Source organism: Ostrinia nubilalis, chromosome 3 (assembly GCF_963855985.1).
Source record: "Ostrinia nubilalis chromosome 3, ilOstNubi1.1, whole genome shotgun sequence".
NCBI classification, from domain to species: Eukaryota; Metazoa; Arthropoda; class Insecta; order Lepidoptera; family Crambidae; genus Ostrinia; species Ostrinia nubilalis.
The window spans coordinates 2,828,901-2,854,069 of NC_087090.1; the positions used below are offsets into that span (position 1 = coordinate 2,828,901).

Consider the following 25,169-nt stretch of genomic DNA (forward strand, 5'->3'; position numbering starts at 1 on the left):
CGTGCCGAAACTCAAAGGCCGTGAAAACTACAGTGAATGGTGTTTTGCAGTAGAAAACGTCCTAGTGTTGGAGGGCATGCTGAAGTGCATTAAGCCGGAGCCAAACCAACCAGATATAGGAGCCGAAGAAGATGCCAGAACGAAGGCCAAGATGATTTTGATGATAGATCCTTCAATCTACGTGCATATAAAGAACGTTACTACATCTAAAAGTCTGTGGGATAAGCTAAAGTCATTGTATGATGATTCTGGATTCACGAGAAGAATCAGTTTGCTCAGAAATCTCATTTCGATTAGACTAGAAAATTGTGACACAATGTCATCTTATGTCACGCAAATTGTGGATACTGGTCAAAAGTTGGCGGGAACTGGTTTTAATATAAGCGACGAGTGGATCGGGTCTTTATTACTTGCTGGATTGACCGAGAGATTTTCGCCGATGATAATGGCGATTGAGCATTCTGGCATGTCGATTACAACGGACGCCATTAAATCCAAACTTTTGGACATGGAATCGGAAAATGGAGAAGTAGATGGCGCCTTTGCTGCATTCCAGAAATACCAACAAAATAAAAAAAATAAATCTATGGTAAGAGGAAACCATGATGGCGGACACTTGTTAAAGTCAAATGTCAACAAACAAATAAAGTGTTACAAATGTAAAGAAGTTGGACATTATAGGAATCAATGCACAAAAGCCGATAACATCGAAACAAATACCAGTGAAGATTCACCGAAACAAACTAATGCATTTAGTGCAGTGTTTTTGAATGGCAGTTATAGTAAAAACGACTGGTACGTTGATTCCGGAGCGAGCGTTCACTTAACAACAAATAAACATTGGGTCCGAAACAAATCGTATGACTGTTTTCCGAAGGAAATAATTGTCGCTAATGAAAACAAAGTACCCGTCGTGTGCTCAGGTGACGTGCAGATCAGGACAACCACGAAAGAGTGCGATTATGATGTGTCAGTTGAAGAAGTATTATGTGTTCCGAGCCTTACAACCAACCTCCTGTCCGTGAGTCGATTGATAAGTAAAGGAAACCGAGTGTCTTTTACAAACAAAGGTTGTGAGATATACAACAGAGCAGGAACTATGGTGGCTACAGCAACACTTATCAATGGAGTCTACAAACTTAACAAATCAGCTAATTTCACACCTGCTGCAATGGTAACTACTGAGACTTGGCATCGAAGGTTAGGACATGTGAATAATACTTACCTGAATAAAATGGAGAGTGCAGTCAATGGTTTGACACTTGACAAGAAGATAGAAATCAGCAAGAATTCCTGTACAATATGCTGCGAGGGCAAACAGAGTCGACTACCGTTCCCGAGTGAAGGCAACAGGAGTGCTGACCTGCTGAATATAGTACATGCAGACGTGTGTGGACCGATGGAGGAAGTCTCTATTGGAGGATCAAGGTATTTCATTCTTTTCATTGATGACTTTAGTAGAATGACCTATATTTACTTCATGAAAAATAAAAGTGAAGCCTTTCAATGCTTTAAGGACTATAAAGCTAAAGTTGAGAACTACCTTGACAGAAAAATTAAAGTTCTGCGCACTGATAATGGTAAGGAGTTTTGTAATAATGAATTTGATCGATTTCTAAAGAATATGGGAATAATTCATCAAAAGACTAACCCGTATACCCCAGAACAAAATGGTTTGTGCGAGAGAATGAACCGGACAATCGTTGAAAAAGCTAGATGTCTTCTATTTGAAGCTGGTTTGGATAAACGTTTTTGGGCAGAAGCAACTAACACATCTGTTTATTTGCAGAACCGAACAGTAGCACCCGCATTGCAGTATAAAACACCGTTTGAATTGTGGACGCAGAAAAAGCCTGATTTAAATCACCTCAGAATATTCGGCAGCACTGTAATGGTACATGTGCCGAAGGAGAAACGGCTTAAATGGGATAAAAAATCTGAAGAGTGTATCCTAATGGGTTATTCCGAAGACACAAAAGGATATAGAGTATTTAACCCTAAAACACAAACAATGAGTACAAGTAGAGACGTTATAATCATAGAAAAACAACCACAACTAGAACATAATATAGTTGTTGTTCAAGAGAAAAATAATTTGAATTCATCCGTTGAAGAGGCAAGTCCAGATTCAGTGGGGGATATTGGTCTATCAGATGATAGTTCCTACGTTTCTACATATAGTGACCCGAATGATACTACATATGTGCCCAGCGAAAATGAAGACATCAGTGATGACGAGCCGGTTGAAACTGAACGATCTAAAAGAGTGAGAAGAAAGCCAGAGAGATATGGTTTCTCAAATATGTGCATGGACAATAACCAATTAGATACAAGTGAACTATCACTGGAAGAAGCATTGCAAGGACCTGAAAAAGAACACTGGCTGCAAGCTGTGAGAGATGAGTTGCAGTGTTTTGAAGACAATCATGCTTGGGAATTGTCCGATGCACCAGATAATGGAACCATCGTGAAGTGTAAGTGGGTCCTCAAAAAGAAAATAGACAGTGACAATCATGTTCGTTACCGTGCAAGACTTGTTGCAAAAGGTTGTAGTCAAAAATGTGGCATTGATTATAATGAAACTTTCTCTCCAGTAGTAAGACATACCACATTAAGATTATTATTTGCTTTGTGTGCTCAACTGAATCTGGATACAGCACATTTAGATGTAAAGACAGCCTTCCTCAATGGGGACCTGGAGGAAACCATATATATGCAAAAGCCAGATTGTTTAGCATGTTCTGATAATGATAAAAACAAAGTTCTTTTATTAAAAAAGGCAATATATGGTCTCAAACAGTCCTCTAGAGCTTGGCATACTAAAGTTGATAATTGCATGATAGAGAATGGTTATAAAAAATCAAAATTTGAACCTTGTTTGTATACAAAGCTAAATAACAGTAAAATAACCATAGTGACATTGTACGTTGACGATTTTTTCGTGTTCTCAAATGATAAAAATGAAATGTTATTACTAAAAGAAATTTTAAGTACTCAGTTTAAAATAAAGGACTTAGGTCAAATAAGACAATGTCTTGGTATTTGTGTTAATATTGATAAAGATAAAAATGTTGTTACTTTAAGTCAAGAAAATTACATAGATCAGCTGTTATCTAAATTCAATATGACAGAATGTAAAGTTGTCAATACACCAATGGATATTAAATTAAATGTTGAAAAATGCTTAGATATGAAAAGTTCAAATCCATACCAACAGCTTATAGGCAGTTTGATGTATCTAGCTATTCTTACCAGACCAGATATAGCCTATGCTGTAGGGTACCTCAGTCAATTCAATAATTGTCATAGTAATGAACATTGGTGTTATGCTAAACGAATTTTAAAATATTTAAAGAAAACCAAGAGTGTTGGTTTGAGATATTGTAAAAATGGAAATACTGATATTAAAGGTTATGTTGATGCCGATTGGGCGAATGATACTTACGATAGGAAGTCATACTCGGGGTATTGTTTCATGCTGATGGGTTCTGTAATATCTTGGGGATGTAAGAAACAAAGGTGTGTAACTCTCTCCAGTACTGAGGCAGAATATACTGCAATCTCAGAAGCTTGTAAAGAAGCAGTATATCTTAGGAATTTGCAATATGAACTAACTGGGAGAATGTATACTATCAATATATGTAATGATAATCAAAGTGCAATAAAGCTATCGGCAAATCCTGTGTTTCATAGTAGAACTAAACATATAGATGTTAAATGTCATTATTGTAGAGAGGTAATTTCAAATAAAATTGTTAAGTTACAGTATTTGCCGACAGCTGACATGCCAGCAGATATTTTTACTAAAAGTTTGTGTCCAGCTAAGCATTATAAGTTCATGAATGTCTTAGGTATTGAAAATGTATGATATTTTGATAGTGGGGGTGTTAGTAGTAAATCAAAATATGATGTGGCAACATTTTATTGTCTATGAAAACTTCTATCCATGTCCGGTGTCTTTGATCGAATAAAGTTCTATTCCATTTTGTCAAGCAAGAAACATAGTTTCATTTTAAAAACACATCTAGTATGATACCCAGCTGCTGTCTTTTCTATTATTCTCCCATCTTGTTTTCTTTACTTTACTTATATCCACCACGTGACACGCATGCACCACGCGGAACGGTCAAGTCTAACGCGCTTGTGAAACCCATTGCTTACCTAACCTAGTAACTTGCGCACACGCATCATAACGACGACAAAACGAATTTAGTATGAAACCCATTATTTGTCACGCACGCGGCCCATCCACGCGCATATCTTTTTTAAACCCTTTACTTGCGCACACGCAACGGCGATACGAATCAACCCGCTGGTTGCACAAATCACAATAGGGATGTTTCCTGGGTCAAAAAACAAGAGTTTTAATTAGTCCGTCAGTTAACTTATCAAAAAATACTCTACACGTATTTTTCACTTTTTCAAACTAATGAAAATTTAAAGAGATAAAGCGCGCCAAAGTTCATAAGAAGAGGCCCGTGACGTCAATGCTTGCATAAAAGTGCCGCACGTTGTGACGTCGTGCGGAACTTCAACGCACCATAACTATGTAATTATTTGTTAGATTGACAAATAAAAATATATGTGTCCAATATTTTTTGATATTAAACATGACGGACTAAAAAAATTTTTTTAGGAAACTAGCCTATTTATCCCCCTTTGATCTATTCCCCCATCTTAGTTTATTTACTAAAACCACGAAATTCTTAACTTCCCTGTTTAAAAATCACTCTGTCACATACGTTAAAACCTACTCGTAAAGAAGGTATATTGTAGAAAACCACCCCCAGTCACGCTTTTTATTGGCAAAAAGCTAATTAAATCTTTTACTAAATAGATTCAAGATGTAAAAAATACTTTATAGAAAATAAAAAAAAACTACAATATTACTTTTTTCTACATAATTCTGTACATTGACCGCTCACTCTTGGCTAAACTCAGTGAACTTACTTCGGATGCATTTACGATGCATAAAGCAACTAACGAACAAGACTAAATACGTGCGCTCATGTGAAAATACTTTCAGCCTAAACTATATGCCAAAAACCCCGTTTATTTACACAAATAACTTCACAATAAACAAATTCCCACTTCAAACAAGTACAACACATTTATTGCTTTTGATTCCCAAAACATTTTACGACTTACAACAAAACAAATAATGATAATAAAATGAATAATCGTCGTAAGTTCTTTATCGTTGACAACTTACCTTTTAAATTAGTGTTTTATTGACTAGCATAAAATTAAAATTAGTAAGTTTAGAAGATTATTTCTGATTAATTTTACCTTGACACCTATTATTTATATTTATTCTTCGATATTTTAGTACTAAATTGATATAAAGCGTAAAATACTAAATGTAAAAATATTGTATAATAATACGAGTACTTCTACTATAGCTAAGCAAATTAATAAAGAAGGCGATAACGTAATACATAAGCATCGAATATCTTTGACACATTTCGTATTTTACGCATAAATAGATAATATATTACGATAAAATTAGCAGTAAATAGTGTGTATGTTAAATATAGCATATTATTTGTAACTATTATACATTAATATTATAGTACACGTCAATAACTGAGAAGTGTCGTTTGATCAGTGTACAGCTAATCAAGACAATGATCCAAGATATAAAGGCTAAGTTTGATGAAATGCCGGACGATGTCACACCAACACCAGTATATAAACATGCTCTAACAACGACCCGAATTAATATAAATCTAACCAGAACAAAATAAACCACAACCTCGCTAAATATAATATAAATTTCAATACTTATATATCGCCAATTACCCAAAAGAAATAATATAAAGTGCACAAGACGAAAGAATTGCTACTGACGGGGTGGTACATGGAAATAAGTCTATGTCTGTAAACAATATTTAACTATTTCTCCATGCTGCAGTAATTCAACAAGAATAGATCAACTTGCAGTTGATAGTTATCAGCTAAAAGTTACAAGCACTAAATTACTCGACCAATTTCAATTTAACTAAAGTGTACTCAATATTTTTAGGTGCATTGCATTTTGCAGCTACTTATTGGAAATTAGTTAATTCAGTTCAGTACCAGCGTGTATTTGTTTACTGAAGGCAAGTGTTATTTCAATAAAATAGTTAAGAAGTAGTGATAAATCGATAGATAGATTGTGTTTGATCGACAAGTTTTTTCGGCGCGATCACTTTTCAAGATACCAAGGTCCAAATTCAAACGACCCTGAGTCTATTCCGAAGACACCAAATATAAGAAAATCCATCACATCAAGACGTTTGCAGACATAGAAGCCCACCCCACCAGCAGCCGCAACAGAAAGGAGCCCAACGCACCGAAGCGTAAACCGACTACACCAACGTGAGTCAAGCTTATCGGGTGGTATCAAACGTCTCTTACCGCACAAGTTCATAAGAGAGCTAGACTTCCTTCCCGCCTTAAAGTTACTCTGGTAAGTGGAATATTTAGACCTTCCACGGGACGACTGAGGTTCCTCATTGACGCGCTCTGAAATGTTTCCTATACACGTCACTCGCATGCACGACCGCCCCGCGCCCGCCATGCATCCAACAAGCGGGCGGCGGTTTAGTCTCACATTATTGGATACACTGAATAATGGCAAACAAAATTAATGCTATTGACGCGGCAAAAACTGCTCATCACATGACTCTCACTGATTCCATGTCAATATGTATGTACAATGTCGGGAACCGATCTTTACAAATGCGCGGAAGGTCTAGAGGGCGAAATTTGGAAAAAGCTTCAAAACCTCTCAATTTAGTCCAGTTGCAAACTACATAAACGGCCAAATAAAATATAAAAAGCATACATTTTGCATGTTGGAGTGTATCTAATTCTATGCGTTGCTGAAATCATACACATATAAAATAAATCAATCAAAAAATAAATAAAACTTTAAGCATTCTACAAATAAAAACCAAACAAGCTTTTTATCTAAATGAGATGTTTTATGTACATCATAGCAACAGTATACAATTGTATTTCAGTGATTTAGGTATACTGTTACGTATGAGTTGTAAATGATAGTCAAATCTGGATATGGCTTGTTTTATGTCAAGCTTGGGGGAGATGATTTGCAGTGTACAATTCGGTCTACTTTCCAACTGTACTAGAAGGACCCGCAGGTATCGATAATATTACCAAACTATGTTTCTAATGATACATTTACGTTTGGGTCCTTCCAGTGCACTATTAATTAAAAATAGACGATCAGGAAAGGGATTACAAAAAAAAAACATATCATCCGCATAATTTCGGTAATGATTATAGGACCAAATAAAGACCACAATAAAACTATGAAATTGCAAAAGGTGTTAAATTTTACTATGGTCTCATTGTAATACAAGCAGTTGGGGCACTGCAAAGCGAACGCTGTTAGTGGCGCGTGGCGAGCGAGCGGGACAAAAGACGGGACGAGTGGGACACATGCTCTATCGTAACACATCGACACACTCGTCCTACTGTTGTAGAGTCAATGTGTCGAATGTGGCACACTCCACGAGGCGAGTGGGACACATTTAACGCAGTTTTCGGGACAAGCAAAATGATTGGGACATACAGGAGTATTGCACATGAGCGTTTGATCGTGTTAACGCCATTATTATTATAGAAATTACTTCTAATTAATAGAATATTGCTGAAAACCTACTGTAATCCTGTTTATCCTGTATCCTGTTTATTGTACAGTATAGGTGTAAATGTTTGTACACCACAAGCTTACAATGAGTTTATCATTTCCATCGCTTGGATTCCCGATTGCCCCCACTTGTTACACTAATTATTAAAAAATACGTCAGAGATTAATTTAGGAAACACTTTAGACTAGGCGCATACCACCGATTTTTAGTTGGCCGATAGTTCGGCCTGATTTTATTTTGTATGATAAATCGGCCAAATCAAATCGGTGTAATGTGCGCACTTCCATACATACCCATACTGATCAACTGCCCGACTAAACTATCGGTCGACGAAAAATCGATGGTCTGCGCCTAGGCTAAAAATATTGGTATGCTTCCGAGTAATAACGGACGCAATATTCACGAAAGGTACATAGGCGCACGATCAGACACTCACGCGCAATCTCACACAGATTAGGGATCCGATTGTGAAGTGTGAGGAGGGTGGGGTATGGCACTCACCGCGAGACGTCTTGCACGAGCCGCGCCGCCCGAGGGGGGCGCTTGACGCGCTACCGGGGGACGCGCCCCCGCGCTCCTCTACGGGTGACTCAGCTGGCGTCACTGAAACCACCACGGAGTGACGTCAGAGATGGTGTGACGTCAGTGATATTGTGTACACCACCACCGGTTACTACCTCATTCCAAAACTGTTATATTCTAAGGCCCGATTCGAACCAAACTTTTATCCGAGAATAACGCAAAATTGTCATATTTCCTATATTAAAACTGTCATAACTGACGATCTATTCTGAGATTAATATTTACTCTTGTTTGGTCGAATCCACCCTAAGAAGTGTTATAATTTACCAAATGTAACTTTTGAAACTTAATTTCTTTTTTCAAACGCACGTTAACTTTTTACGAGAAAAACAACATTTTGTGTAGAATTCGAAATTTGATAAATCAATTGATAAACAAAATCTTTGCTACTGATTTCTAAGAGAAACGTTCACTAATAATTGTATTCATGCTGCAATCATTACAAAATCCTAGAAGATCACAATTAAAAGTAATATTCTGTAATCTATGTTTAAGTTTCTGAATAATGTAGATAGAAATGTCTGTACGTGTTGTAAACATTGACATCAAAATCCATGCAGTAAGCTATAAAATCCGTGCTTAATTAAAGTGAAATAAAAAACAACTATGCTAATCCTTTGTTGAAATCAATTGTTTGACATTTAACTTACGGACAAAATTATTTCTATAAATCACTAGTATTAAAATGTCAAATAATTAATTTGAAACGCTTTGTTAAGCGTTTATTATAAAACACCACATTATTGTTTGATGTGCTTGCATGAATATTAACTTTATGTTTAGCAAAGGGACAGCACAAAATAAAGATTAATATCCACTAGTCGAGTCGCAATGTAAGGCAAAATGTTTGAACTACAGGCACAGCACATAACTGTGTAGGTTTTGTGTTGGGGTGTGATATGTCAAATGTCAGTAAGACTTCAGATCAGAAGTAAAGTAGAACTACACTGAACTGTCCTTTATTTGACACTGACAGGGGGGCTAACGTCAATAGCGGATCGCTAGTTCCGACTTTTTCCACGGTGGAAACCATATATTTGAACGAAGATGGTGGCGCCCTTCTGTCAATGTCGTCGGTGGGACATTTCAGTGTAGTTCATCTTTGTATACCGTGACAGATCTGTCATATCACCCCTCCACTACGGCAGTAACTCACTTCGTCATGCGCTATGCTGTAGTTTGGATGAAATAAAACATCACAAAATTATACGTAAAGTAGGATGCCCGACTAAGGTCTAGGGGCAATAGATAAATAATCATCAGCATACATTGCCACGCGACTCTCGGCCTTACCCGGCGGGCATAAGGGTGGGTACTCACCGCGGTAGAGCCCGGCGCGCTCGGCCAGCGAGTCCTGCGAGCCGCGGTAGTAGTCGCGCCGCATGGTGCCGCCCGCTACACAACACCACACGTCAGCAGGGAACGCTAGCGAGCGCGACCGGCGAAATGGCTAGTTGTTTTGACACTTCACGCAATGGCTGAACCATTTGATTGCTTTCAAAGTTTGAAAGAGGTAATGCCACGATTCTATAGACGATGAATAACAAGATTATCGGGGGGATATCAGACCGGATCGGGCGTTAATGCTACACCAGGTGCGATTGCGGTCAAATAGCTGCCTTGTCTTGCATAAAAAAAAGGTAATAAACTGTATATCCCTTCCGGATAAGAGGAGATCTAAAATGCGGTTTCTTTAGCATCGGATCCATACTTGTGAAACTTTTACTCATGATGTCTTTTTAGCATTGAACGAGAGAAAAATATGGATTTTATATGGACGTATCATATTTTAAATTTGTATTAAACGCAATGGATTGCAAAAATTGCAAAAAAAAATCTTGTTACATTCATGAACTATAATAACCCTGGGCATTATTCGTAACGTGAAATAAGCGTCCATTTTGCCAGTTACGCCACGCCTGTTGCACCATAGCTGGGATATAGCTCTTTAAGCATGATATTGAACGAAAATATAACGAAATAAAAAACTTAGCGCTGAAATATCATGCCAAAAGATTAATTTACTATAACATTATGCTGAAACTTTTCTGCTTGGATACATAAATCTAGCATCATTCTAAAGAAGTTATAAATGTAACGTAGACAATTATTGAGTCAGCAGAATGTTATGTGTACACAAAATATAGCACATCTAGGTGGCAGCCATGCCATTTGGGAAAATAGCAAAACTATCAATGGCTCTTGTTAACATAACCAGTGATAGATGTGCATTTCTAGGGACAAGCTAACATTTAGTGCGGCTTTCGACAGTTAAATAAAGCTAAAACTAAAATAAACTTCTGTGTAAAAAAGTTGCATAAAACATATTTACAAAAACAGTGTCAACAACTGTGTTGTGTATTGTTGTTATACATAAAGAAATTACTCGTATTTGTGTGACTGATAAGTGTGTTTCAATTAACCATGTAAGCTAGTTTCTTTTTCTAAGATTATTTGTCGTTAAAAATGTTAATTACATCATATTTTCTCGGATAATAATATTTCGGAATTTACTTCATTGTGTTCGATTGTGTGAATAATTTTTCACCAGTTAGCGCCGCTAACATCCTATCACTTGTCAGAGGCGCCAACTGATGGGCGCAAATCCGATAGCCCTATGCCCGTTTTCACCATCAATCCCTAACTTTTAAGTGACCCCTATGAAAGCAAAATTCCTGTTATGTTAACACATAGGGGTCACTTAAAAATTGAGATTGATGGTGAAAATGGGCACTAATCTTTTTCTCGATCCCTACGTAAGTACCTGTGAGGTTGGTATTCGAAGGCTGTTTAGCCCTCAGTCCCTCAGCTTGGTGCAGCGCGCCGCTGTCAACATGTATCGTCTTAGGCCGGGCGCGCGCGGCGCCCGCTTTGGTTCGTAGTCGCGTGTTAGTGTTGCCCCCTCCCCCCCTATCCCGGTCCCGGTCGGTCCCGGGATTCCCGCCGCTGTTGAGGGCCTCGAGGAACTCCGTCTTGTCTAAGACTTTGCCCTGGAATGGTGGAGGAATGGCAAAATTATATCTATAGTTGTTATTTACTTTCTCACGCATGTAATACATCTTTAGCTCTTGACTAACAGTTTACACGCTACTCACACTTACGTGTAGTACTTTTGACACATTCACAAAGTAATCTTGGAAGTTATCAGCAACCCCTGTTAGAGGATTTCAATTGAAACAAGAAGAAGTGGCTACCAATGAGACACCAGTTGGCGCCACTTTAGAGTAATATCACAGAATAATAATAAGTACTACGTACAGAAGTTTTACTTCGCGAAGGTATTTAAAAAAATGTATGCTCAATGTCATTAACAATATGGTGTAATTTAGCTTGTCTCAAGAGTCAAGCAAGTTTGTCAGAAGTTTTGTTGACAAACGTCAGTGATCGGTACTGCGCCGAAGCTATAGGGCTGACTTCGGTAAAATGATGTGACGTGAGGTGCCAATCTGCAGAAAATGGCGGAGGAAATACATGATTTAGCATGAATTATCATGAATAATATTAACTACTTATTTACCTCTCAGTGTCTTCAGGCAACTTAAAAAAGTACATTCTGTGTTTTTATTATTATTTAGGCAGTTAAATACTGCACAGTATTTAGTACACCATTTTCTTTATTTTTTTCCATCATACATAAGAATACGCGTGCGTGAGTCAATGTTCGCTCGTATGTGAGGCCTTGTCGAATAGTACTCTTGTAGGGGGCAATCGTGCGTGTTTTGTTTTCGATGTAAACTCGCGGAGATGAACAGGCCTGGTAATATCTTGTCCCTCGCTGATAGCGCCAATTAGTCAGCGCTAATCGACAGCCCTTTGATATCATCAGGGACGAACAACTGACCTCCCTCTCGGCGTCCTCGATGGCCTTCTTGAGCTTGTACTGGCGGAGGATGAGCTCGCGACGGCGTGCTTGCTCCTCCTTGCGGGACAGCTTGAGCTCGGCGGCCGCCTCGTCCCGCGCGCGCCGTCACTAGAGAGCCAGCAGCATGATGCGACACATACCTCCCTCTCGGCCTCCTCGATGGCCTTCTTGAGCTTGTACTGGCGGAGGATGAGCTCGCGACGGCGTGCTTGCTCCTCCTTGCGGGACAGCTTGAGCTCGGCGGCCGCCTCGTCCCGCGCGCGCCGTCACTAGAGAGCCAGCAGCATGATGCGACACATACCTCCCTCTCGGCCTCCTCGATGGCCTTCTTGAGCTTGTACTGGCGGAGGATGAGCTCGCGACGGCGTGCTTGCTCCTCCTTGCGGGACAGCTTGAGCTCGGCGGCCGCCTCGTCCCGCGCGCGCCGTCACTAGAGAGCCAGCAGCATGATGCGACACATACCTCCCTCTCGGCCTCCTCGATGGCCTTCTTGAGCTTGTACTGGCGGAGGATGAGCTCGCGGCGGCGCGCCTGCTCCTCCTTGCGGGACAGCTTGAGCTCGGCGGCCGCCTCGTCCCGCGCGCGCCGTCACTAGAGAGCCAGCAGCATGATGCGACACATACCTCCCTCTCGGCCTCCTCGATGGCCTTCTTGAGCTTGTACTGGCGGAGGATGAGCTCGCGACGGCGTGCTTGCTCCTCCTTGCGGGACAGCTTGAGCTCGGCGGCCGCCTCGTCCCGCGCGCGCCGTCACTAGAGAGCCAGCAGCATGATGCGACACATACCTCCCTCTCGGCCTCCTCGATGGCCTTCTTGAGCTTGTACTGGCGGAGGATGAGCTCGCGACGGCGTGCTTGCTCCTCCTTGCGGGACAGCTTGAGCTCGGCGGCCGCCTCGTCCCGCGCGCGCCGTCACTAGAGAGCCAGCAGCATGATGCGACACATACCTCCCTCTCGGCCTCCTCGATGGCCTTCTTGAGCTTGTACTGGCGGAGGATGAGCTCGCGACGGCGTGCTTGCTCCTCCTTGCGGGACAGCTTGAGCTCGGCGGCCGCCTCGTCCCGCGCGCGCCGTCACTAGAGAGCCAGCAGCATGATGCGACACATACCTCCCTCTCGGCCTCCTCGATGGCCTTCTTGAGCTTGTACTGGCGGAGGATGAGCTCGCGGCGGCGCGCCTGCTCCTCCTTGCGGGACAGCTTGAGCTCGGCGGCCGCCTCGTCCCGCGCGCGCCGTCACTAGACAGCCAGCAGCATGATGCGACACATACCTCCCTCTCGGCCTCCTCGATGGCCTTCTTGAGCTTGTACTGGCGGAGGATGAGCTCGCGACGGCGTGCTTGCTCCTCCTTGCGGGACAACTTGAGCTCGGCGGCCGCCTCGTCCCGCGCGCGCCGTCACTAGAGAGCCAGCAGCATGATGCGACACATACCTCCCTCTCGGCCTCCTCGATGGCCTTCTTGAGCTTGTACTGGCGGAGGATGAGCTCGCGGCGGCGCGCCTGCTCCTCCTTGCGGGACAGCTTGAGCTCGGCGGCCGCCTCGTCCCGCGCGCGCCGTCACTAGACAGCCAGCAGCATGATGCGACACATACCTCCCTCTCGGCCTCCTCGATGGCCTTCTTGAGCTTGTACTGGCGGAGGATGAGCTCGCGACGGCGTGCTTGCTCCTCCTTGCGGGACAACTTGAGCTCGGCGGCCGCCTCGTCCCGCGCGCGCCGCGCCGCCGCCGCCGCTTCTGCCCGCGCCCGCGCCTCGTCTGCGCGCTGCCGTCTTTGGAGAGACAGCAGCATGATACGCTCTTTCTTACGCTCCATTTCTTCTGCTGATGTCTGTAGTGATAGGATGGTGATGAGTGAGGTGTTAACATTGGTATGTGCGTGCGACATTTGTGAAAAGGGTTCGAAATTATAAAGATAATTACGCTTCGTGATAATTATCGGATAATTAACAACAACATTGTGGTTTTAGAACTATCTATGTTAAATAACGTCGACCACTAGACGCAAGTGCGGAAATACACGTTCGAAAATTCCGAATATTAGTTCACTTTCACTTGCGCATTTTTTTGTTATTCATCATCATCATCATTTCAGCCACAGGACGTCCACTGCTGAACATAGGCCTCCCCCAATGACTTCCACATCGCACGGTTGGTAGCGGCCTGCATCCAGCGCCATCCCGCTACCTTTTTTCTTGTTATTATTAATTCTTTTTTGTTATTATTAACCGATAAAGCCGATAATTATCCATCTGTTATTATCAAGATAATTATCGTGATAATTATCATTGATAATTATCCTTTCGAACCCTGTTTGTGACGTGTGCAAAGAACTCACCGGGTCAGGATTGAGTTCGCCAATGACTAGAGCGGCGGGTTCGGGCGCGTCCCTGCGTTCGGGCGCGGCTCGCAACGGCTCCACATTCGCCCGGTGCACGACAAACTCTTCTTCCTGGCTCGCCACCCGGTCCACACGGTCCACCCGGTCGACTCGCTCGTTCCAGGTGTTCTCAGGGCTCCGGTCGGGACTCAGCTCCGACTTCTCCTTCTTGGGCGACATGCGCTTGGCGCGCAGCGGCGGCTTCGGCCGCTTCGGCTGGTCGGTGTCGAAGGAAATGTAGAAGCCTTTCTCGTTGGCGTCGTCGTCGGGCTGCTGGAAGGACGAGCGGCCGAGCGAGGGCCGCGTGGGCGACGGGATACGGTAGGTGCGCGTGCCCGAGGAAATGTTGAGGCGGTTGATGCCCTGGCGCAGCGCGTCGTCCTCGGCGTTGCCGATGAAGGAAATATTCTGCGGTTCCATATCGTCGGGCGGCGCCGGTGTTTGTAACTGCTGCAGGCTGACGGCGTCTGGTCGACGCTCGGGCAGCGAGCCCTGGCGCTGCGGCGTCTTGGCCCGCCGCTGCGGACTCGCCGCGAGCGGAGGCGACTGGGAAACGTACTGGTTGGGGTTTATCACAGTGTAGCTTAAGTGGTTTTGGGGGTCCCGCGCGTTCTCGGTGCCGTTCTGGTAGCGGTCGGTGCTGTAGTGGACCTGGAAGGGCTGGCTGGCGCGGTCGTGCAGCACGAAGCCCTGCGGGGTCCAGTTCCGCTCGGGCGGCTGCGGGGAAGGGGACTTCCACGACCGCTGCGGAGGCTCCGCCGCCGGCTGTTGATACTGGTGATTTTGTTGGTGGAGCTGAAATGTTTAGGCGGAGATTGTAGCTCTTGTATGAGTTTAATATACCTATGGCTACAGGTGACCAAAACCGTATTGTGATTTGTAGTTGCGGTTGAGTTCTGTTAGTAAGGACAAAATAAGCATGTGTACGGTGCCTCATTCATTCAGCTTATCTACAAAGTATATATTGAGTTTGAGTCATCGCTGTAAACGTTTATTACCAACCAAGTGCATCACTAGTAGATTAAATTGATGTTTATATTATGTGAGGCTGGTCTCCACTAAAGCTAAGCGCAGTACACGTACGCACGTCGCTAAAATACGTTAAATGTAACTCAAAACTCCGCCCCAGTGGGTACGCAGCCGTATTAATCCGTATGGTACGATGCCCATTGACCGGAGCACGTCGGAGCGCACTTACACGGGAGTAAAGAAAATAGTATTTTATTAACAGTTATTAGAGTCGTAATTGCTTACAACTGATTAACTGACATTTCAGTCCGGACGGGTGCGCGAGCATGCGTCGGAAGCCGGTCGGCTCCGAGCGTATTCCAGCGGATAAGCGCGCATTCCACCGCATTTTTGGTCGAACGGACGCTGCGTTGCGCGCCGACTCGCGCCGGTCAATGTGAATCCTGCCTATCGTGCCTCTCTTTCCCACTGGGCACTTTGGGCACGTGCCCAGGGCCCCGCGACTGAGGGCCCCTGTCTACTCCAAAGACCTTTCTCCAGATGATATGGGCCCCCCTTGATCCTTAAGTGCCCAGGGCCCTTAGTAGGTTAAAGACGGCCCTGCTATCGTGTAAGAAGCGTGAGAAGCGTCCTACCTGCCAGCCGCGCTCCTGCGCTTCTTGCTGCTGCTGGTGCTGCTGCTGCTGCTGGTGTTGGTGCTGCGCGTGCTGCGCCCATGTCTTGCGCTGCGGCGCGGCGTCGTGCAGGTAGAAGCGGCCGGGCTCGGGCTCCATGTCGCGATACTGGTACAAGTGCGGCTCGTAGTACGGGCCCTGGTACAGGTCTCGCGGCAGATGCGGCGTGGAGCCGAAGCCGGCGGCGAGCGCGGGCCGCGACACGTTGTGCTGTGAGCTGAATTGGCTGTGCTGCAATCGGACGCGCGCGTCAGCTGTTGTTTCACGATTTTACGGTGGATTTGACTAAACAAGAGTATTAATCTCAGAATAAATCATCAGTTATTCGATATTTTGACATATTTCCCATACTGAAACTGTCAATGTGCCAGTTATACCAGGAGTTATTCTCGGATAAAAGTTTGGTCGTTGGGCCTTAGAGGTTTTACATCTTTGTGACAGCTTTTGCAAACGTCGAAAGAGACTTTGACCTTTTGCAATTTTTGATCGCAGTTGGCGCGTCTCGAAAATCATGAGTGTCTATTGTTTATGTACGCGAATGCTTTCAAATAACTGTACAAAATATTAACACAATTTTACAACGCTGTAGTTTTAGTTAAAACCCTTGACTATCCCATATAGTTACAATCCTAGACCAATGAAGTTTTTGTAGTAATTAAAAATCGTGAAACAAAACGAGGTGTTGTTTGTGTGTGGTACCAAAAATTTGTAGTTAGTTGTCCCTAAAACTATGTTATATTAGTATGGCGGAGATATTTTTACATGCTTGCTTATTAGGTATCCATTATATCATACACAATAAAACATAATATTACATTAAACTGGCGCTTGCTAAGTGCAAACATTAGAACATTTTTATATCAGACAGCAATGGTTAGTAAAACTAGGTGTGTAGTGACATTTTATAAAATCCTGTAGCATTATTTTTGAAGTGTGTGTTAGTTAGTCAGTCGGAAGGTCGACTGTATAATAGTGGCCTACGTAGTGGCGAATCCTGCTGACATGTGTCAAACGTCACGTGAAGTATAGGTTGTATTAAGGTGGCAGTTCGCCTCGCGAATTGACGCTTATACAGGGTGGAAACGATAAGTGATTATTTCTAAGCTATACAAGATATAGAAAAACTGGTAACCAGTTTCGGGTATATCTCTGGTAAATCGTTTCCACTCTGTATACATTGCCTAAGTCAAGTAACGGTAGCGGTCTCTCGTTTTGTCTCTGTCGCAACGCGAACCGCCGCCTTTACGTCGCATCACGTCGCTTTATGCCCGATCCGTCGCTCACCTAGGACAACGGGTGTTCTGTAATACCCACTCACCAATTGTGGAATGTTTGGTTGCTGTGGCGGGAGTTGGTGCGGGTGCTGCATCTGATGCTGCAGATTATGTTGCTGCTGATGCTGGTACTGGTAGGGCGAGGGCGGAGGCTGCGGCGCGGGCGGCTGGAATAGCTGCTGGGCCTGATGCTGCTGCTGCTGTATCTGGCTCTGCTGGCTGGCCAGCCGCGCGATGTCGCTCTGGATGTCTTGCAAGCTGGTGTTCATTCTGGGAAGTTATTTGGGTGGACTTGTGCTTTAAGTTTGTTACAAAGATCGGCGTTGGCGCGAAAGTCGAACCTTAACCTCGAACTCTTATCGTCGCTTGCCTCTCTAACTGACGTTACTGACATTTTGCAAAATTTTCAGGCGATTAGACAGATCGATTCGTCTTGCAAAATTGATTAAGATGGTGTAGATAACTCAGTTTCGAAAAAAATGTCAGATACATCAGTTAGAGAGGCAAGCGACGTTATGTTCTTCTGATTAATTTCGTTGCGGGTCCAATGACAGTTTAACTTTCCCCCGGGACAAACTTGACCTTCACTGGTTGGGGTTTTGATTGGCGGTCAAGCTGTAGATCCTGGCTACACAGGAGTTGCAGCGGTGGGAACGAGAGATGAGAATAGTTCCCATTGGCGCCTTTTATTAAAATCTGTCTCACTTGAGTTAAAAGTGCGTGAAAGTTTTCACAAGGTGTAAAGGATATGGCAGCTCGTTAAAAAAGAGTATGCCATGAAACATTAACGTTAGAGCTGATATTCATATTAGGGTTTCTTTAGCATTTCGAGTAAAGAAAACCTGATTAAGTTATAGTTTTTGCTCAGTTTAAATAACTTCAGATTCACTAGTCTAAAGGCAAGCCCCAAATCTTTGACAAAGACAATTTAGACGGGCAAAAGACAACGCGTTACTAAACCATATCACAACTTCCAATGGCAAGTTAATTCTAAGTCTAAAGTATCGAACATCGGTGTATTGAAAATGTTGAAAGACTTACTTGGCTATAGATTGTTGGTACTGCTCCAAAGCGACAGTGTCCACGGTTTGATTCGGCGCATCCTCCTAAATACACAGTTCAATATTAGCTATCTGCAGAGTCTAAACTATTAATACAATAAGCATTCTGGAATGTTTTTAGACCAGCTGGAAAATTGGAAAGGATTTAAACACCTTTTTATAGGCTTACTGACGTTCAGGAGAGGAATCAAAGTGTCAAATAATTATCCTCATTATATGTTATATTCCACCACCAATAAAACTCAAACTTACAATTGGCATGCCATTAAAACACATCATGCTGATGTACAAGACTCTCCAACGCTCGTCGGTCAAACAATAAAACTTCCTTAGCTGGACAGTCACATGCAAACCCACCAACCTTTTTTTAACAGTAAATCAAGACCGATACATAGTCATAAGATTGTTTTTTATTGGAGTTAATAGTTTTGTTGTTGGTTAAATGACTGAAGACCTCCTTGGGCTAGCAAACATATTTTACTAAAATAATGCAAATGAAAATAGCAAATAATAAACTACGAACTTATATGCCTAACATACCAATAAAACTTTGGTAAAAAATATAATATAAATATAATTCAACTAAGTATTTTAGTGCCAGCTATAAATTTGAAATAACCGTAGGTGTTTAAGACTATATGAGCTTTATTGCATTCGCGGACTAATGACTAAAGTTTGAGCTGCCATTCGATTCTCAAATGGGATACAAATCGAAAAATCATTTTGTGTATTCTTTTTCACTATGGATAGGATATTGAGGGTTAAAAACAACCCGATTTTCCGAACAGAAATTTCAATCCATGCTACGGACAACACCTTTATTATCCTAAAATCTATATATTCTGTATTTTAAATTTATTGTAGGCTTCATTAATTTATGTCAGAGGCAGGTCTGACACCAGGGTGACACGTGATAGATAGAATATATTTTCTGCCACGCGATATTCAGCCTACAATCAAGAAACAAGCTTCCCGTGGGCTACATTGAGTGTTCATAGCTAAGGAAGCGAGATTCCGAGCGAGGAGCGCTGGACAGCCGGGCTAGAATCCGCGCCATGATAAAACCTTATCGACGTTTTTAAATGTATCGTGAAAAAAAGATAAAAGGCTTCGAAGTCTTATCAACGACTTTAGACAACAAACACAGGGTGATTTTGTTATCAGTATCTAATTTTTTAGGAGCGACTCAGAATCAGTAATAATCGATTTACGTAAAAAGATTTTTTTTTCATATTTAATTATTTTTATCCGCTGCGCGCTGTTTCAAAATTTGGCTTACGTGTATAATTTGCTTCGTTCATAGAAAAATACGTACACACAGTTTACTACAAAAGCTTAATAGACATAATGAGTTAGAGGCGTCTAGCTTATTTGATAATAAGCCTTAACCTTCAAAAATTAAGATGTGGGGCACCTGCAAATTAGATTTTCAATCATTTTTTTCGCGAAAAATATCGCGATTGAGAATTAAGATGAAGTTGTATTTTTAAATTGTTCTATAGAGCTCATTTAATAAATGTGGATACTGATAACAAAATCACCCTGTATTGCTTATCGTTATCGATAAAAATGCCTCGATAAAAGTTTATCGTGGCGCATCCTAGGCCTACAGGGTGGTACCTGGGCGGCGCGGGGCTCCGGCTGCGGCGCGTCGTGCGGCGGCGAGCGCGCGCCCTTGCCCTGCAACACGCAGGAGTGAGCAGGCAATGCGCTTGGCATATAATGTTTGTATATTTCGTTTATTTGAAAATTAACACGATCGCGGCACGAGAACTTTAGTAAAATTACGCGAATTAACGAAAAGGTTAAGTTCGTCACGTTTCAATCCAAACGATACCGCCTACTGTCGTGGTTCTTAGGAATGAGTCAAATAAAGACCTTCGCCGCAACAGATGGCCATTTGCATCAGTTTAACTGTTTACTAATTTGTCAAAATTGTAGACAGAAACATGTTAGGTATTGGACTTATTAATGATTTTTGAGTTATCTGGATATTGCTTCTGCTAATTGCTGTTTCTAGTGGTTGACAATAAGTATGGTTTCCTATTATTACAAGGTTGATGATTTCATTTCAGAGAAAACTTATTACCCCTAGCTTACTTATTTTATTTCTGTTTAACTTTCAATAAGTCTAATAATCAGAAGTTCTGATGATAGATAATTGGGTAACTTTAAACTGGTAATGTAACAAAAGATCCAATACTTCGAAGACAAAACTAAACGTAGGTATTTAAGTACAATTAAGTACAATATTATTTGATGAAGCGCAACCGTTGCGGCAATTTCAATTGACATTAATTTCTTTACATTAATTCTCCGTTACGATGGGATAATCAACCTTTATATGCCAGTCGACAAAAACATGCTTTGAGAGTGTAATCTAACGTACGAGTGACACTTGAACAACATCGATTGTTTGCTGGATCATATCCTACATGGACTCGTGTCAACTATGGTTATTTACCTGGTGATTAGACTAAGAGTGGGGGTGAACAGACCATATAAACACTGTGATTCATGTTTGATGTTATCCTAAATAAGATTCAAAAATTAAACAATACTAAAACCCCAAAAGGAGTATACGCGAGGCAACGCAATAATAGAATAATGATTTATAATAAAGCCGCCTCAATCTACTATAAAAGATTAGGCAATAGTTTATTTTTAAGCATTTTAAGCCAATATGTAATGTTTTTACTTTAATTTGAATAATGTCAATGTGAATCTACAAAATGATTAAGTAAATCACAAAAGTTTTATAAATATGGTATTTTCAATGTACTTCAATGAAAGCTGTATAAGCGCACTGATTGAAAATTGATCAATAAAATGAAAATAAAATTACTCAAAGTTGTAAAAAAGTAAATGAAAATTAATAAAGGACTAAACTAAACCCAAGGGGCGCAGGTTCACCCGGCCACTCACCAAGGAGGCCAACTGGTATTGCAAATATGTATCCTAATGAAATAGAAAAATATACTTTATTTTCCATAGACAAACGTAATTATAACGAAACATAACATTAGTAACAATGTGCTGTCGATCCGTCAGTTTCATAAAAATCTTCATAATCAATAAAAAAACGAATAAAATTTTATGAAACATCTAGACGAAAGTTATGTGTGTATTTGTTTTAGTAGTTATTAATATTAGTTAATCCAGTTCCTGAAATATAATAATTAATCCAACTCATATTGAGTTTACACATTTATAAGATCTTAAAAAAATCTTTTACAAAACGAGCACTCCTTTTCCATTACCAACAACACATAATTTGATCATTCACCATTTTTTTAGTTATTACCAATGTGTATTAAACAATACCCATGGAAATGTTCTTCTACCACACATTCAAAGATTCAAACCCCCAAACAAAACCATTGCAAATGTAAAATAAATGTAAAACTACGAATTAGTTATTTAGTTACTCAAATATTTTATTATGAAGTTACGTTTTTCATTTATTTTACATAGCATCCCAACTCCCGTTGTTCAACACTCAAAATAGCGAAAATACTGTCGCTATAGTTCCTACTATTCACCGTAAACTTGACTGACATAGATAGAACAAATTGTATTAGAGATATTGCAGGATTGAAATATAAGCACACTGCATTTAAATCTCTTCGACAAGGGCCTTTTAATCATTAATTATTCAAACGCTAACCGCGATTGTACATCAAATCACAATCGTACATAATTATGTCAGTCTAGCTCACTACTATTGATATATGCAATATGCATCTTCCACGCATTCCACTGCCACAGAGGCGCGCGCGCAGCGTGCTTCTTACGTAAGCATACGCACGTCACACATAAGGGGCGTGGCACCACGTGGCAGTGAACGTACTTCATCCTAGGTATAGTCTGGTCTGTGAGCACGTAGAATTTTATCAAATGACCCCAAGCTACCTATCCTTATCGCTCGCGCGTAATTATGTTGCTGTCTCGCTCGCACACACACTGCGGGCGCCCGTCGCACAGTCGCGACAGCAATATAATAGGCTAGCTGACAAAATTTCAATTATTTGTCCGTCAGACAGATAATTAGAAAATATTAGACTCATATTTTTTATTTTCTTTCATAACAGTTTAAATAATAACAGTGCTACATCGAGTTGAAATGGCGCGAACGTCACGCTTGAGTAGAATTTTTACTCAAAAGTGACGTCACGCGACATTTCAACTCAATATAATACTGTAATTATTCGATTATGAAAAAAAATCAAAAATATGTGTCCAAAATTTTTTTATTATCTGTCTGACGGACTAAATAGAATTTCGATTTCATTACCCAGTTATCATCCCTATTACGCGCGAGCGATAAGGATGGGTAGCTTGGGGTCATTGGACAAAATTGAACGTGCTCACAAAATCAAAATCAAAATCAAAAATATTTATTCAGTTTAGACCACAAGTGGCACTTATGAACGTCAATAGAAAATAATAAAAAAAGAAAAGGTAGCCCTTAACAGACCGGGCTTTAGAGTATTCAAGTCAAAGTCAAGTCAAAATTTCTTTATTTGTTTAGACTAATAAATAGTTCTTACAAATCGTCATTTTGCTCTTAAGGAGCCTCTACATGTCTCATAATCTTTTTACGCTACCAGCGCTTCGATTATTATATTAAGCGGTAGTTATGGCTTACCCTCGTGACGGCTTGCAGGAATGCCTGCTGGCCTAACTGCTGCCTCTGACGGCTGACGTCGAGTTCCATGCGGCGCTTCTCGTGCTCGATGCGGCGTCGCTTCTCTTCTAACTTCAGGCGAATGTTGTTGAGCTGGGCTGCCATCGCGCCGCCGCCGCCTGCTTGTCCATCGTCTGATAGCTCGTCGCCGTCTGAGAATGATAATTAACTATGAAGAAAGTGTTCCCACTGCTGGATCTCTTGTGCAGCAAGGACTTACGGTCTTAGTTAGCGGTCAACGCTAATAAAATCGCAATCAGTGAAGGCCAAGTTACTTAAAGCTCCGTCATAGTTGGATGTTGTAAAGCCTGGTCCGTGAGCACGTAGAATTTTGTCCAATGACCCCAAGCTACTCATCCTTATCGCTCGCGCGTAATTATGTTGCTGTCGCGCTCGCACACTCACTGCGGGCGCCCGTCGCACAGTCGCGACAGCAACATAATTATGCGCGAGCGATAAGGATGGGTAGCTTGGGGTCATTGGACAAAATTCTATCTGCTCGGCGTCCGGACTTTGCCTGTGAAGTCGAGTCAACTTGGATATTTTATTATTACAAGCTGGAGAGACGTTTTTACAGCACACTGTAAGTTTTCCTAAAGCTCACCCCACACTAGCTCTTTGAACTAGGGAGACTCTTTTAAATAGTTAGCAGAGGTGTAGACTATAGACATACCTTGCTACGTTATTTTGAACCTTATTGCCTTGTTGACTCCCAAAAAAGCTAATGTGGTCGAATAAGTGGTCGTATAAGTTTAATGTGGTAATATATCGTAGTAGTCTAAGCCAACATGATATTATGATTCAATGGTATTCAAAATAGCGTATTGGGAAGATTTGCAATAAATCCATTAATCCACGTGAAAGTTCAATCAATAAATACAAAAAAGACTAACTCGGCTGATTCTCCTGCTGCAGGAACTGCTGCTGCCACGTGGTGGTGTTAGGCGGCGGCGTGGAGAACGACGTCTTCCGCCGCTCGCCGCCGCCGCCGCCGCCGCCGTCCTTGCCGAAAGGAGACTGTACGCCTGTGGAAACCAAATACACTTTTAGACCTTCAATAAATGTCAGAAGTCGACAAATTGAAGACTGTGATTGGTTGAAATTTATTACACGCTCAAAACTCGATACTCAAGCTTGTGATTGGTCATCACAAGTTTGAGTATCGAGTTTTGAGCGTGTTCTTAGTCAAATCAGTGAGGAGAGACATATTGTGTGATTTGGTACTCAGTGATATTATTATGATTAACATTTCTGTCTGACAAGTAAAAATGACACTGAATCGATTATATTATTCTCAGCCAATCATATTTGGTTTGCAAAATTACCATCAAGTTAGCAGATATTTTAAGAACTAAAATCAATTTTGTCCGCTTGCTTTAAAGTTCATCAAATAACTGTTTATAAAATAACAATCAAAATCAGAATACCACACCTTAATCAAGTCACACAATAGATCTTCTTTTTGATGTCCTATTTATATCAATGTAGATGTGTCATGTGTAAAATAAATTTTGAATTTTGACAATGGGAATATGTGGTCGAATGCAATACGAACGACAACAACATAGCGCTAAGCTGTCCAAGCGCATACAAAGAAGCGAAAATTAAACCACATGTCAGCAGTGTTTAAACAATTATAAGCAACAATTAGTACTGTGTAGATAGAAAATTAAACGGCACTAATCAAACATACACAATTTTTGTTAATGTCAAATAGTCTATACACCCCTCTTTTGAATGTCATCATACTGCACGGTTTATTTGGATGCTTTTTCTGTTTTTATCGTCACCTGCCGAAATTTTGTAAAAAAAGTAATATTATTTATCAATTTGATATTTAAAAAGATGCAATGTTCTCTCTATTTGATTTAACAAGTGACGTTGGTGAAAGTGTGCTCAAGCGCACGATTGTTGTAGTCATAAAAAGTAATTGAATTGATTTAACAAGTATTACTTTTGTCTCGTGACACATTATTTAGTGGGACTTCGCGTCACCTTTAAAACATCGAAGGTAGACGATCTCAGAG

General features: G+C 41.5%; 1 protein-coding gene across 1 annotated transcript in view; it reads right to left on the minus strand.

Annotated features, from left to right (window-relative positions):
* LOC135088125 (patronin) overlaps window positions 1-25,169 on the minus strand; it is a 66,770-nt gene that overhangs the window by 4,698 nt on the left and 36,903 nt on the right. The window contains exons 12-32 of the mRNA XM_063983007.1: window positions 24,036-24,167; window positions 23,104-23,294; window positions 20,076-20,135; window positions 18,436-18,500; window positions 17,439-17,664; window positions 16,082-16,351; window positions 14,436-15,272; window positions 13,692-13,928; window positions 13,531-13,638; window positions 13,370-13,477; window positions 13,209-13,316; window positions 13,048-13,155; window positions 12,887-12,994; window positions 12,726-12,833; window positions 12,565-12,672; window positions 12,404-12,511; window positions 12,243-12,359; window positions 11,005-11,230; window positions 9,561-9,635; window positions 8,160-8,261; window positions 6,400-6,507 (exon numbers count right to left, since the gene is read on the minus strand). Coding sequence (XP_063839077.1) covers window positions 6,400-6,507; window positions 8,160-8,261; window positions 9,561-9,635; window positions 11,005-11,230; window positions 12,243-12,359; window positions 12,404-12,511; window positions 12,565-12,672; window positions 12,726-12,833; window positions 12,887-12,994; window positions 13,048-13,155; window positions 13,209-13,316; window positions 13,370-13,477; window positions 13,531-13,638; window positions 13,692-13,928; window positions 14,436-15,272; window positions 16,082-16,351; window positions 17,439-17,664; window positions 18,436-18,500; window positions 20,076-20,135; window positions 23,104-23,294; window positions 24,036-24,167 — 3,510 coding nt within the window. The remainder of the gene's footprint in view (window positions 1-6,399; window positions 6,508-8,159; window positions 8,262-9,560; window positions 9,636-11,004; window positions 11,231-12,242; window positions 12,360-12,403; window positions 12,512-12,564; window positions 12,673-12,725; window positions 12,834-12,886; window positions 12,995-13,047; window positions 13,156-13,208; window positions 13,317-13,369; window positions 13,478-13,530; window positions 13,639-13,691; window positions 13,929-14,435; window positions 15,273-16,081; window positions 16,352-17,438; window positions 17,665-18,435; window positions 18,501-20,075; window positions 20,136-23,103; window positions 23,295-24,035; window positions 24,168-25,169) is intronic.